At 44.2% G+C, this 13,558-nt stretch overlaps 2 protein-coding genes and 1 long non-coding RNA gene across 4 annotated transcripts in view; 1 reads left to right on the top strand and 2 right to left on the bottom strand.

The window, feature by feature from the left end:
- Positions 1-717, bottom strand: part of CRAMP1 (cramped chromatin regulator homolog 1) — a 43,293-nt gene extending 42,576 nt beyond the window's left edge. The window contains exon 1 of the mRNA XM_068699442.1: positions 357-717. The gene's annotated coding sequence lies outside the window, so the exon portion shown is untranslated. The remainder of the gene's footprint in view (positions 1-356) is intronic.
- A 7,084-nt stretch (positions 718-7,801) lies between these two features.
- The window catches only part of IFT140 (intraflagellar transport 140), a 70,041-nt gene continuing 64,284 nt past the window's right edge, over positions 7,802-13,558 (top strand). The window contains exons 1-4 of the mRNA XM_068699439.1: positions 7,802-7,948; positions 9,028-9,249; positions 12,460-12,581; positions 13,299-13,441. Coding sequence (XP_068555540.1) covers positions 7,802-7,948; positions 9,028-9,249; positions 12,460-12,581; positions 13,299-13,441 — 634 coding nt within the window. The remainder of the gene's footprint in view (positions 7,949-9,027; positions 9,250-12,459; positions 12,582-13,298; positions 13,442-13,558) is intronic.
- LOC137864867 (uncharacterized) lies at positions 7,804-10,711 on the bottom strand. Of its 2 annotated transcripts, none has more exons than XR_011101663.1 (5): positions 10,416-10,709; positions 9,232-9,302; positions 8,926-9,124; positions 8,688-8,781; positions 7,804-7,935 (listed from the first exon to the last, which is right to left on the bottom strand). It is a non-coding gene; the product is annotated as an uncharacterized lncRNA (long non-coding RNA). The 2 variants fall into 2 exon arrangements; XR_011101662.1 differs by having other exon boundaries at positions 7,805-7,939; positions 10,416-10,711.

Here is a 13,558-nt window from a genome sequence, read left to right on the forward strand (position 1 = left end):
TGCCCCCAGCAATCCCTGCCAGAAGGGTTTCTCCCCCAGCACCACACGGCTCTGGGGCAGCCTCAGGACGCGTTAGGACACCAGGGCGGCCACCCCAGCACCCCCCCCCCCCTTGGCAGCATCCTGGCCAAACCCTCCAGCGGGGGCTCTCCCCTCCCCCCCCCGCTGTTTTCGCTTTCCCTTTTGCTTTCAGGCGCACCCCCCCCCACCACACCGCCCTCGTCCAGCGCCGCTCCCAAAACCCCGGCTCCCCCCGCACCCCCAGCGCCGCCCCCTCCCGCTGCCGGGGGCTCCGGCCCCAGGGACCCCCGGGGGCCCCGCGGAGCCGCCCCCCGGCGCCGTGCCCGCAGCGTTACCTGCCGCATCAACGCCGCCCCGCAGCCTCCGCGCTCCGGCTCTCCCGGCGGCGGCCGCTGCGGCTCCTCCGCCCCCCGCAGCGCCAGGCACCCGCAGGCCGCGCCCCAGAGCCGCCAGCTCGGGCGGAGGCCGGCGCGCCCCGCGACCCCCGCGGCCTCCAGCGGCCCTCCCAGCGCTGCCGCCGGCCGGGGCAGGCCGCCTAGCCCCGCCGCTCGCCGGCCGGCCTCAGCGCCCCCGAGCCGGAGCCGCGGCTCCCTGGCGGGCCGGGGGTGGCTGCGGGGCGCTGGGTGCGGGGCGCCGGGCGCTGGGTTCCGCCGCGGTTCCGCTTCCTCCTCAGCCTGCGCCGGGCCTGGCCGGGCGCGCCGGGCCGCCCCTGGCGGGACCCCAAACAAAGGCCGCCATTGGCTGGCGGCACGCGGGAGCGAGGCGGGAGGCGGGGCCTCGGCGCCGACGCCGGCCAATCGGAGCGCGGCGCGGGGAGGGTGACGGCGGCGTCCGGCGGGGGAAGAGGCGGCAGCTGGGGGCCGGCCGACGGCGAGGCCGGCCCCGCGAGCTGGCTGCTGATTGGCTAGCAGGGTGGCTGCTGGACGGTGTCTGGGTTTTCATTGGCTAGAGGGATGTTGATTTGCATGCGGCGCTGTATTTATAGCGCCCGCCGGAAGAGGAGGTGCTTCCAGTAGTGAGGAGCGGGGCGAGGGGTTGGGGGGTGTGGTGGGCTTGGCGCCGGGGCAAATGCTATGGGAGTTCTTACAAAGAACAGCGCTAGAAGCAGAGCTGAGCACTGGAGGCTTGCCCACAGAGCTGCTGGGAGACTGAGCCATCCCGAAATGGCAGCTGTGCTTCTGGAAGGCTCTGAGCTGAGGGGGGCCCGCAGGCTGAGCGTGCTGCTGAGGTGCTTGGTTAGCAGCACCTTTGTTACCGCTTCAGGAATTTAATCAGCTTTTTCTTCTTCAGTGTTGCAAGTGGTGTACTGAAAGCAATAAATATAAAATGTCCTGGGAAAGCCTGTCATCGTCCCAAATTGAAGTCTTCTTTTGATGTTTGAGTTCATATAGGTATCATTAGGTGGGCTGGTGAGTTTTGCTTAGTAAACGATCTCCAGGATTAAGGGAGCTTTATTCAGTGATGGACGAAATAAGTGAGGGTTGAATTAGATTAGTGGATGAAATCTTTTGTCCTGTTTTCCAGTGGCCATTGTTTTGCACTTAGATGTGGCAATCTCATGTTAACTGATAATGAAAATAATTTCCAAAAATCTTAAAACAAATTTTTGTATGAGATTTTTTCTTTAATAGCTATTAGTAAAGTATTTATGAAAAAATATTTGATACCCATCTTTTTAAAACTTCCTGAATATCCTAGCAGGGTAGGATGCGTTAGTCCTGTTCCGTTGAGGAAAAATTCATAATCTGCAGCTTAGGAATCAATACTTTAGCCATTTGACCTTTATGATGGCAGGTAAATTGTGGAAGGCAGGGCTCCTGTGGAGAGTGTCACAAGTAACTCTCATGACAGTGAGCTAAATTTAAACACGCCTCAGGCTTTGTCATCTCTAAATATGCTGTAAAGCATAGCTATGAGTAACAAGTATATTGTTGCAAATTGAATTCTTAAACCAAGAAGAGCCAAATAGCTTAATGGTCTTGTCACAACTGTAAAGCTTTGTATTTAAACTTACATGTTAGTTTGTTGAGAGTATTTTTTCAGTCTTGTTAGAACGTAGTGCAAGATCATATGGTTTATATCAAATATTCTTGCCACTTGATTTGACCACAGCCAAATTTAACATTACTGACAGGAAATGATGCATTCTGCATCTACAGTGCCGTGTAGTTCATTTCCATGGTTCTTCGCAAAAACATGTGAAGGTGCCTTCAGTTCCCCACGGAGCTCAGAGTTGAAAGTTCCCATTCTCTGTAAATAACTTCATGTGCTTGAATAGCCCCATTGCCTCACGTAGACGGTTATGGTGTAAAATTGCCTATGTGCATAAATGTCCATGAAAGAGACTGAATAAAAAGGCATTAGACGAGAGCTGAGAGGGAAGGGGAAGGTTGAGATGTCAAAAGACACTTGAACTTTTCTTCATTCTTTTTTAGTGGTAGGGGGGTCTCCATGATCATGCTTGTGCAAACCTGCACAGATACAAAATGCGAACAGTCCCTGTTTGTTGCCATTGTTCTCTGGACTAGGCAAGAACCCTAACTTGGTTTGTTGGGCATCCCGTGTATTTTAAGGTGAATAAATTGTGTGCACTGCATACTTATTGTCTGTGGTAGTCTCAATTTGCATCCCAAGTGTGTGATTATTACACTAATTACAACATGAAACTATTTGCTCAAAGGCCTTAGATGTAAAAAAAAAAATAAAAAATCAACATAGTAGATGTTGTCCTGAGTTTTCCTTTTAGGTCCCTTAGCTATTACATTTCATAATTCATTTGTTCATACAAAGCTCTTAAATTCCTTAATCTAGCAAATGGTAATGGATGATTTTTGTTAGCAAAGCAGTTCCTTCCCATTCAGGTAAGAGGATTTAAACCAAAGGTCAGACATCTGTTGTTAATCTTTCATGTCTTACTAAATAGGAGTCACCTAATCACAGCTGTACTTTTTTTTCTCAGCAGCTGAGGTCAAGCCCTTAGTGGGAAGGGTAAGATCCACTATGTGACTGCTGCTGAAGCACGTTCTTGGTGTGTCCTGGGGCCTCAGGGTCTCTGCAGTGATCAGGCCTCTTTCGTGAGGGCAGTACTCAGGTGAGGGAAGGCCACAGCATCCTGGGATGCTCTGCTTATTTCTTATTTATTTTAAAGCATAAATGCTCTATAGCGGGGCTTCTCTGCTGGATGTAGAAGGGCAGGGAATTTAACTTTGTTAAAGGCTATTTAACCAGGTGTATGTAGTTCAGGTATCAGGCAGAACTTTGTGTAACAGTGGAACCAGGTAATTGTGAAAGCTGTGAGATGGTCACCTGAGCATAGCTGGTCAGTGGTTTTAGATCATGGAATAACTTAGGCTGGAGAAGACCTCTGGGATGGTCTGGTCCACCCTTTAACGCAGCCCTGCCAAGGACGCTGTTCGGCCGGGTCACTGAGCGCTGCATCTGAGTGCTGTTGAAGCCCCCCAGGGACGGTGACTCAGCCCCTTCTCTGGGCAGCCCGTCCCAGTACTTCACAACCCTTCCAGTCAAATTTTTCCTAAACCTCCCCTGGTGCAACTTAAGGCTGTTTCCTCTTATCTCTTAGTATGTGGGAAAAAGAGACTGATCCCTGGTAGCTTCCTTTAAGGTGATGAGGTCTCCCCGAGCCTCCTTTTCTCTGGGCTAAACAACCCCGCATCCCTCACTGCTCCTCAGGGGACTTGTTCCCCGGACCCCTCACCAGATTCGGGCGTGCCCTGGCACCTCCGTGTCCTTACAGCGGGGTTCGGGCTGCCGGCGGGGCAGGGCCCGGCCTCGGGGCTGCCTCAGGCCGTGCCCGGGGGGCGCTCTGGGGCCGTTTCGGGCCGGCTGGCCCCGTTGTCACGGCAACGCGGGGCCGCGCAGTGCGCGCTGCCGTCCGCGGCGGGCGGCCCGGGAGACGGCGGCGGGAGCGCGCTGCGGCTCGGCCCGGGCCCGGCTGCTGAGGACGGGTGCGTGGGGCGGCGGGGACCCGGGTGGGGGGTGCGGGGTGGGGGGGGCCTGCCCGGGGCCTGCTCGCTGCGGGGGGCGCGGCCGCGGCATCGGGGGCCCGCGGGCGGCTTCGCGGGGGCGGCTCGGGCGGGCCCCGGGGGGTGAAAGCGGCGCTTGTAGGCGCTGTGAAGTTACAGCTCGCCTTTCTGGCGGGAGGGGGGTCGCAGGAGGAGCGCTGCTTTTTACAGAAGTGCCCGAGTGTTGGGGAAAGGCTGCGGTGCGTGATGAAACAGCCCTGTGAGCCCCCCCCCGGTGCTGGGCTTCTGGGGAGCCTGTGGCTGGACGCTGTGCCAAAGGGCAGCAAACCTCGCCTTTGTCAGCCTGCCTGGCCTCTAAACGCGCTCACAGCGTGTCCATACAGGGCACAAGTAACTTTTTAAGAATTGTCACCAAAAGCAGAACAGCACAATTACATTCAGATTAAATCAGAGTGGGGTATCGGGGCGCAGGTGACTGTCTTCTGCGGTGTGTCCGTGCGTGCTGGCACAACGCTGGGATTTGTAGCGGGAGAAACCTCGAGCCTGCTTACCTGGGCTCCTGAAAATCCAAACAGATCAAAGCTGTTTGGCTTGTAATATACTTTAATACTATGTCAGCTTCTAAGTAACAAATTGTGAGTTTTTTGCTGGAGGAGAACCACTCCATACCAAAGGCAAATCTTCCCCTACGTGTACAACTGTTCGGAGACCAAGTGAAATCCTGGTGAGTGCCTCAGTGGGTAGGTACAGACAGATACAGCTCCTCTGCCCATGCTCTGAGACAGCCAGTTACCAGTCTGCTTTAGTCCAGAAACCGCATTACTGTGTTGGTGTTGTATGACCTGTGAGCTACTAAACCTTGAAATACAACTTCCCAAAAGTTTTGGTACCCCGAGCACAGAGCCGTGTTAGCACAGGTGTACGGTGTCTGGTCAAGAGCTGGCTTGTGTCTGGCTGGTTAAGAACAGGGGCGGGGAATGACCTTGAATTCTTTACTTTTGACTGTATGTTAACATAACTTTTATGAAGCACCTGTGGTTGGAAGGTGTCGGTCAGTTATATCTTCTATTAAAGAGATCAGCTGTCTGGTCTTGATCAAATTCTACACCGATCTTGAAAGTGCTGGTCTTTGTCAGAAATTCCTCTCTTTTTCACCTTGAAAAAATAGGACGTGCTATGCCAGAATCATTTGTAGAAAGTGGTCCTTGTGTTTCTTCCTTGAGAAGACTTCTTTGAGGAGGCAGCTGTCAGTGTAAATGCATGAGACTGAAGCAGCAGTAAACATGGGGATAAGCAAGCATAATGAATGCTGGCTTTGTGACTTCTTTATGTTGCCGTGTAATCCACTTGTAGGCTATTTATTTACATACAGCAATCTACTGCACCATTTTGCATAGCTATTGAGATGGCAAAAAAATATTAGGGATTGTCAGTGATGACAGCATCACTGAATCTTGTTTTAGTAAGTGCCAGTCTGCTCTCTTAAATGTGTGCACTTAATTCCAAATGGGACAGTTAGCTATACGGCTCTCCTAATTGGATTAAGTGGACACTCACGTATGTAGTAAAGCAGACAATGTGGCGTGACGCACACATTAATGAATTGTCAAGGGACTGTAAGCTCAACAAACTTGTTTTCTTCCCTCTCTGGGGGAGACTGAATAATCGAATAAGAAATATTTGCAATTACAGATGCAATGAACAGGAAACTGAAAAAGGTGGTCCTTAAAGGAAATACAGAAGTACGATTTAGAGTAATAAAATCTATTTCCTACCAGATGTTTTTTATTAAGGCGTCTCAAATTTTTATTTAAATCTGAAGTGAATTTCTCAAATAATTCAACTTTTGAGCCAGTATAATGCTTACTTAAACATAGACCAACTCTTTCCTTGTTAAAGTACAAAGAAGCAGATATGAAAGTGTTAGAATGGGTACAGTATTTCGTAACAGATGTGGAGATTCAATAAAACTATCAAAAATATGAAATAAAGGTGAAAAACAGTCCAATATGTACTTGAATGTTTTTGTTGTTGTAGTTTGTTTGTTTTTTTGGGGGGAGATGGCAATAAAGCCAGATCCATGTGCTGTTGTTGTACAGATGTGGAGGTCAAGGGAGGTGACTGTGCCCCTCTGCTCTGCCCTTGTGAGGCCCCACTTGGGCCTCATGTCTGGAGCCCGCAGCACAAGAAGGATGTGGGGCTGTTCGAGTGGGTCTAGAGGAAGGCCACGAAGATGATCAAAGGGCTGGAGCTCCTCTCCTATGAAAAAAGGCTGAGAGAGCTGGGGTTGTTCAGCCTGGAGAAGAGAAGGCTGAGAAGCCTCCGTGGAGACCTCACTGCAGCTTTTCAGTATTTAAAGGGGGCTTAAAAAGGATGGACAGCAACCTTTTACTTGGTCAGATAATGATGAGAGAAGGAGGAATGGTTTTAAATGAAAGAGGGGCAATTTAAGTTAGATGTTAGGAGGAAATTCTTCACTCAGAGGGTGGTGAGGCACTGAACAGGCTGCGCAGAGCAGCTGTGGGTGCCCCATCCCTGGAGGTGTTCGAGGCCAGGCTGGATGGGGCCTTGGCCAACCTGATCTGGTGGGTGGCATCCCTGCCATGGCAGGGGGGTGAAATAGGATGGTGTTCTAAGGCCTTTTCCAACCCAATCCATTCTATGATTGTGAATGAGCATGAACATAAGGGTGAATGGGTTTTGCTGAAAGATCAAACTGCACATTAGGAGGCTGACTGTGCTTGTTTATATTTCAGTGGCACTTCATGTTCTTAATGTCAATGGCAAGGTACAAAGCTACCAGTCTATTTTGAAATGTTGCCTTCCTTTCTAACCTATCTAATTGAAAGTGCTGAATCTGATTTTTCTTTTCTGGGGGAAGACAGCCCTCTTAAAACAAAATATGGAAACACTGATGGAATATTTGAAGTAAGGAGACTAATTCAAGAACCTCTACTGAATCGGGGTCTGATTGATGACCTAGGAAAATCTAACTGCTGTGCGTGCATGTTCCTACAGATTAATAGCTCATGGTTTAGCTGTCCATAAGAAAAACCTTCCCCAGAAAGGGAACCACTTAAACCTTTACCAGGATTTTTTTATTTTTCAGGTTTTGACACTGTTTGTTAATAAATGAGGTGCTTAAGAGGTGGTTATCTCAGCTGTTCTTTTTTCCGATGCCAATGAGGTCATACAACACAAATCCCAAAGACAATCTCCCTGTATAAACTTTTAAATGTTTAGTGACTTGCTCCATTTCTGAGAAAGAACTCTAAAAAGAGCATTGCTTTCAGGTTCTTTTCTTGAAAAATCATCATTTATTATTTTCATTCAGATACAGACAGGTTTTGTGGTCTGGAATGAGTTAAACTAATCTGTTCAGTAATTTCAACAGTACAAGCTCTGAAATGGTGACAACTGTTAAAGCTTACTTCGAAAAAAGCTCAGGTTGAGGCTTCACAACCTGCGATCACTCTGTACATTGACATCTTCGGATATGAAGTACCAGAAATACCTTTTTTGGTAAACTCCGAGTTACTTCAGAGTCCTCTGAAGTAAAGCAGTAAAAGCCACTGAGAGACCAGGTGCTAGTCTGTGCACGCTGTGGATCTATGGGCTACAAGGCCCAGTACTCCTCAGCATTTTTTGACTTTTTAGCCTTTTCTGTGTTCTATATAGAGCACATTAAGAAGGTGATGTGGTAGCTTCTTTTATTAACAACTTTTAGCATTCTGTGACCTGTTACAACCACTTCTTTTCCTTTTGCAGGTTTGCAGTCTGTGACAGCTCCTGATGCCATGGCTGTGTACGTGGATCACCGAGTAGATGCTCCTGAGTCAGTTGCCTCCCCGTCTCATATAACGTGGCACTCGATCCATCCACTCTTGGCAGTTGCTTCCATCAGCACAGCATCTGGGGGCTGTGTGGATATCTATCTGGAACAGGTGAGTAATCAGCAACTTTGCTTTTGGGCTTAATAACATTCTGCTGTTTTGAAACTTCAATTTTGTATTGTATTTGCAGGTTTACTTATGCTCCTTGAATCCCTATCTCTATGTTTTAATTATTGTCCATGCTATTTTGAAAATGTCAGATTCATCAGCTATGAGATTACACGTGTTTTATAAAAAACCCTTCATGCTTTTTTTTTCTAAAAAAAAACTTTAAGTGAATGAAATGTACTAAGAAGTATGAATAAAAAAATCATTCTTCCATCTTGAGCCTGAACTGATTTGCTAGACCCAACTTGTTCCATCTGAGTGTGTTGTTTACTAACATGGTTTATGCCTGTAGACAGGTATTTGCTCTGCCTACTCTGATAATCTTTACACAAGAGGCTTGTGTAGCACTTCAGCGTGCATCATTTCCAGGGGAAAAAAGTATCTGTGCTACTTAGGGAAATGGTAGTATAATCTATCTAGCAGCAGATGTACTGGAAACATTTAACTCTGTTAATAAGTAGTCTATTAAATACGTAATTTTCAAAGAGCATTATTAAGAATTGTCATCCAAATTTTACAAACAGAAAAATAAATACATGAGGAGGTTAAATGATTTCCCTGAAATAATACAGCAAACTATGCACAAAGGAAAGCCTGCCTTTAAAAGAACTGTTTAGATTATTCCATGTTCTAAATTAAGTCCTTTATTCTTTTTAAAAGTTTTTTTTGTTTTGTTTTTTACCTTGAAATGTAATTGAAGCCTTCTTATCATTCACACAGGAATAAGAGTTTGATATGCAGTAAGAGCTCTTCATGCACGCTGGGTTGAGGAATAGCTTTGGAAAGCAGAGAGAGGCAATCCCTTAATACCACTGTGTTTTCACAGGCTATTTTCAAATGGGTGTACTGCATGTCGTAGCACATTTTTATGCACACAAAATATCCATAAATACTTTGTGTAGCCACTTCATATGTCTTACCAGATGTTCTGTTACATATCAGTCCTTTATCACAGGAAAAGATCAAATCTGAAAATTTAGCTTCATCTTTGTACTGAGCCTGTACTTTATTTCCATTTGCAGGGAGAACATGTGTCTGATGCACATGTTGAGAAAAGCTTTCAGGTCACATCACTTTCCTGGCACCCTTCCAGGCCGATTCTTGCAGCAGGCTGGGAGACTGGAGAAGTTACAATACTTAACAAACAAGACAAGGAGCACCATGCTGTGCCACCAACTCATAACACCAAAATTACAGTCCTAAACTGGAGTACAAATGGTACCCACCTTGTGTCTGGTGACAGGGTAAGCAGTTGAAGTATCAAATGTGCATTTGATGTGGAACAGTGTTGCAAGCCCTGTGATGGAAAAAAGATTATGGAATGGATTACTAGGGGAAGGAATATTTGCAGGGGTAGGTGGATAAATTTCTTTGCTTTAGATACAAATTAAAATTGATGGGGAATAAAACCCAATTTTAGCGTTTTAACTTTTTTGCAGATCTTTCAATTCACCTTTAAATAAGTATCTCTAATCTCACTATGTCCTGGGTAGTAGGTTAGAGTTTAAGGCTATTTGATGAATTGAATATTTGAGGCATAGGCAATCTGAACTATTTGCATCAGTATATGCAGGAATTTTGTGGCACTCAAGCATAAAACCCAGATGTCAAGAATCCAAGAAGTCCAGATACAACGTAGTCTGGACTTAGTGAGTGCACTCACCTACAAGAAGAATTGTACAAACATTTTACATTAATGAAGTCTATTTTGTTATAACAATACCTTAAAAATGAGTTGAACTTAGTGTATGGAAAATGTTTTAGAAATGCTTGAAATGTCAGTCTTTATTTCTTGATAAGCTGGCTACCCTTTATATGGTGAAATGAGAACTAATAAATGGAATATCTAATATTCAAGTTTAAGTACTCATGGTTTTGCCAGTTCTTGAATCAGCAAATGGAAAAGTGCTTTTTTATATTCTTTCTGATAAGCTTGAGCTTCTCAATTTATATTTTTTTAATTTTTATAATTTTTATCTATGAGTCAGAGGAAAATGCAATTTTAAATCACTATTGGTAAAATCCTGTTGCACTTGCAGAAATTGAAAACTAAGTGTTAAATTGCATTTATACTCTGAAATAGAAAGGAGACAGTGTTGCCCAGACAAAAGATAACAAATAGTGTAACTGAGGCTATATATAGAGATAATATTAATGTAACTGCACTTTACATTAACCCTACACTTATGAACAGACTTTTCAAATTGATTTTTGGTGTAAGATCATAGTAAGTCTTCCCAAAATGGACGTAGCCACTCTTATAGGCAAGTTTAATTAAAAATTTTATAAGCTCATCCTAAGTGCTACTCTGAGTAATAATCAAACTAGAGTAAGCAGAGCTTTCAAGTAAGCATCTTAAGATGACAAAGCAAGATCTGCATGTGTTGACATGAATGCTCTTCACTTTTACCTAGGTTAAATAGCTGTCACTGGAACAACCAACCTCAATGGATAGAGCAGTGTGATGTTTGAACTCAGTGAAGTTCAGTACAGCAAAAACTAGCTTTCAGCCTCTAATGGAATTCAATAAACACAGTTGAGCACAGTTAAGGTTCTCTATGGTATCCCTGGCCAATGAAATGTGGGTCCTTAAAAACCTGCAGATGTTTAGCAGCCAGCTTGAGCTAATCAGCTTTGTGAAGAGCCAAGGCTTATTAGGCAGGGTGCCCAGCTGTTTCTGCATCCCATGGCTAGTGTCAAGATTGTTTCTGCTAAAAACTGTATTGTGCAGGCCAGCTTGTCCTGTTGCTTGCTCACTGTCATTCTACTTGGTGTATGTTATACTCAGTGTGTGGTCTGTGCACACACTTTGTCTCCTAAATCCTTCCCAATAGTCTTTAAATATAGTTTTAAAATCCTTCACGTGAAGGATAGCAGTATGGTGGTATGGATATTATCTTAATTCTGACAAGAAGGTAGAACTTCCATTCATGGCAGGGGAAAAAAGATGGAAACATTACCTTGGAAGGCCTCAGCTGCATCTTGTGGGGGTTCTAGTTAGCACTGTAAAGTTAAAGTGCTTACGTTGTGCTACTGCTACTAGTATTCCACTTGTAGAAGGGCACATATCTTTTAAAAATGAAGGAAAATAAAGCAAATTATAATACCACTTCTATTGTTGTCTGCTTAATGAAACAAGATGATGTTGAACTTTGTAGTGCAAATTGTTGGTTCTTCAGGTAATATGCAGAGGGCCTCCAACTGCAGTTTGGTTGCCTAAGTACGAACAGAATAACAAAAATAAATAATAATCTTTAAATTCCAGCTGTGAAGCTGTGGCATCAGTCAACCTGTTGGGATTGTTGGTTGATACGTCATGCATCTCTTTTTGCATGTCTGCCTTCTCCATTCCTTATGGTCACTGGCCTTTGAGGTTGATGAGTGTTCTGAGCGGGCACTGCAAAATGCTGGCTGTCTCCAGAACCCATGCCAGGCTCCAAAGCTTGCACAGTGCCGGTACTTTGGTGTGTGCTTGTGTTCTTGCTTGCAGGAAAAATCACCAATTGAGACTATGTGATAGTAGTTAGTTCTTATCTATGCTGCAAATACGTATTTTTTAGAAATTGTGAGTATTTGAATAGAAAAAGCAAAGTGAATATGTATTCCTAATCTTTATGTAAAATTGATAGCTAAGTAAAGCTTAAGAATATAACTTCTCAGAATATACAGGAACAATCTTGAGATTTGTAAGACTGAAGTTTTGTTTGGAACGAGGTACGCATTTAATTGTTGGGCAAATGGAGCTAAGGAAAGGGACGATTAGGGTGTCAGAAAAAAAAAAAAAAAAGAAGAGACTACGTAATACTTTCCTTGAGAAGTGCTACAGGCATTGTTGTTCAAGGTATTTTTAAAATTAGGCTGAAAGAATGGGCACAATTATTTTCCAGACTTAACTTTTATTGACTCTTATTGAATTTATTGGCCAACTAGTATTCATTTCTTCATTATTTATGATTCTTCTAAGTTTTCTTTTTTTTTTTTTTTATTAAAAACAATGAATTCTTGTTGTACTCAGATGCCCACTCTGTGAAAGAAAGCAAAAACTCCCTGTTTATCTTAAGCATTACTGTCCTGTGGCTCAATACTTACTCCTTTAGCAAACAGACTATTTGCAAGAAAAAAGTGTAAAGAGAGCTACCTAAGAAAATACCTGCATATGCATACCTGTAGAGGAATATTGTTTTGCAGGGTTGTTTTACTAGGAATGGATGTGATCAACAAGTATTTTTAGGTAACGTGATTTTAAATAAGCACATATTGTAATTTTAAAAATCATTTTTATTCATTGTTGCTTAATTTTAAATTGGAGTAATTATATGTGTCCTTTAACAGAAAGGTATTGCTCCATCACTAAAATATTCTGCATTGATAACGCAATGTGCATTGAGTAGGAAAGAATCTGGATTCTCATCTATGTGCAAGGTATAATGAATTAACTGTTGTCTTTTTTCCAGCATGGTGTCTTGGTTCTATGGAGAATGGACCAAAGAGGTCGAGTGCAAGGTACTCCCGTGCTGAAACACGAGTATGGAAAACGTCTGTCTCACTGCATCTTTCGACCACCACCTCCTGGCGAGTAAGTGTGCCCCTGTCAGAGCACTGGTAGACTAGGTCCTTCTCTTGTTCCACAGAAAGAAAAACCTACTTATAGACAATTAGAAAATAATAATAAAAGTAGAAAATTGTCCTCCCAATTGTCCTCTGGTTCCAAGTTCTTCTCTCCCTCTAGTTGCTATGGAGGCTATTTGTGTTCTGTATGCAGCAACAAATCTTCATTTTGTCAATACCTTTTTCTTTGTTGCTGCTGATTCTTCTTTCTTTAGTTCTAAGTGGCAGTGTTGCTGACTGTGAAAAGCAGAAAGCACACTGAAAACAATTATCCATGAAATTATTGGCAAGAACAATTGAGCTCTTACATATTATGTCTTTTCTCTCCAATCAAGAAATAAGAATCAGTTCTAGTATAAAACAGAAAAATAAACAGCACACACCAACAACAAAACACACCACAAACCAATAACCCCCAAAAATGAATCTTCTTTATCTGGGACATTACTTTGTCTCTCTGTAAAAAAGTAATAGTAGTCATAGGGAGGAAAAAGAGGTGAAGCAATACAAGTGAATACTATTATTACAATCTTGTTTATTTGGGGGCTTGTTGGTTTCCAACCAGTATGCGAAACATCTTCTCTCTTTACAATGTGTCTTATGAATTATAAATTCAAGTTCTTTAGGATGGAAAGTACTCTGTTATGTAAGCAATTGGAAATGAAACATCTCTGGTTGTTTCCAGGGATTTTGTACAGCTGGCAAAAGCAGCTGTGAGTGGTGATGAGAAAGCCTTAGATATGTTTAACTGGAGAAAAGCTGGAACAGGAGCACCACTGAAAATGGGATTCCAGGAAAGACTGTCTTTCTTTGTCACGTTGATGGATGGTAAGAGCAAAATGCTTTTCCAGACTGATGAAAATTTGTCTACTTAATGCTTCAAAACTGTGCAGTGCAAGATAACCCTGTTTTCTTATATACAACAGGATAGGGTATTCATAGATG

This window comes from Anas acuta, chromosome 15 (genome assembly GCF_963932015.1).
Source record: "Anas acuta chromosome 15, bAnaAcu1.1, whole genome shotgun sequence".
Taxonomy (NCBI): Eukaryota; Metazoa; Chordata; class Aves; order Anseriformes; family Anatidae; genus Anas; species Anas acuta.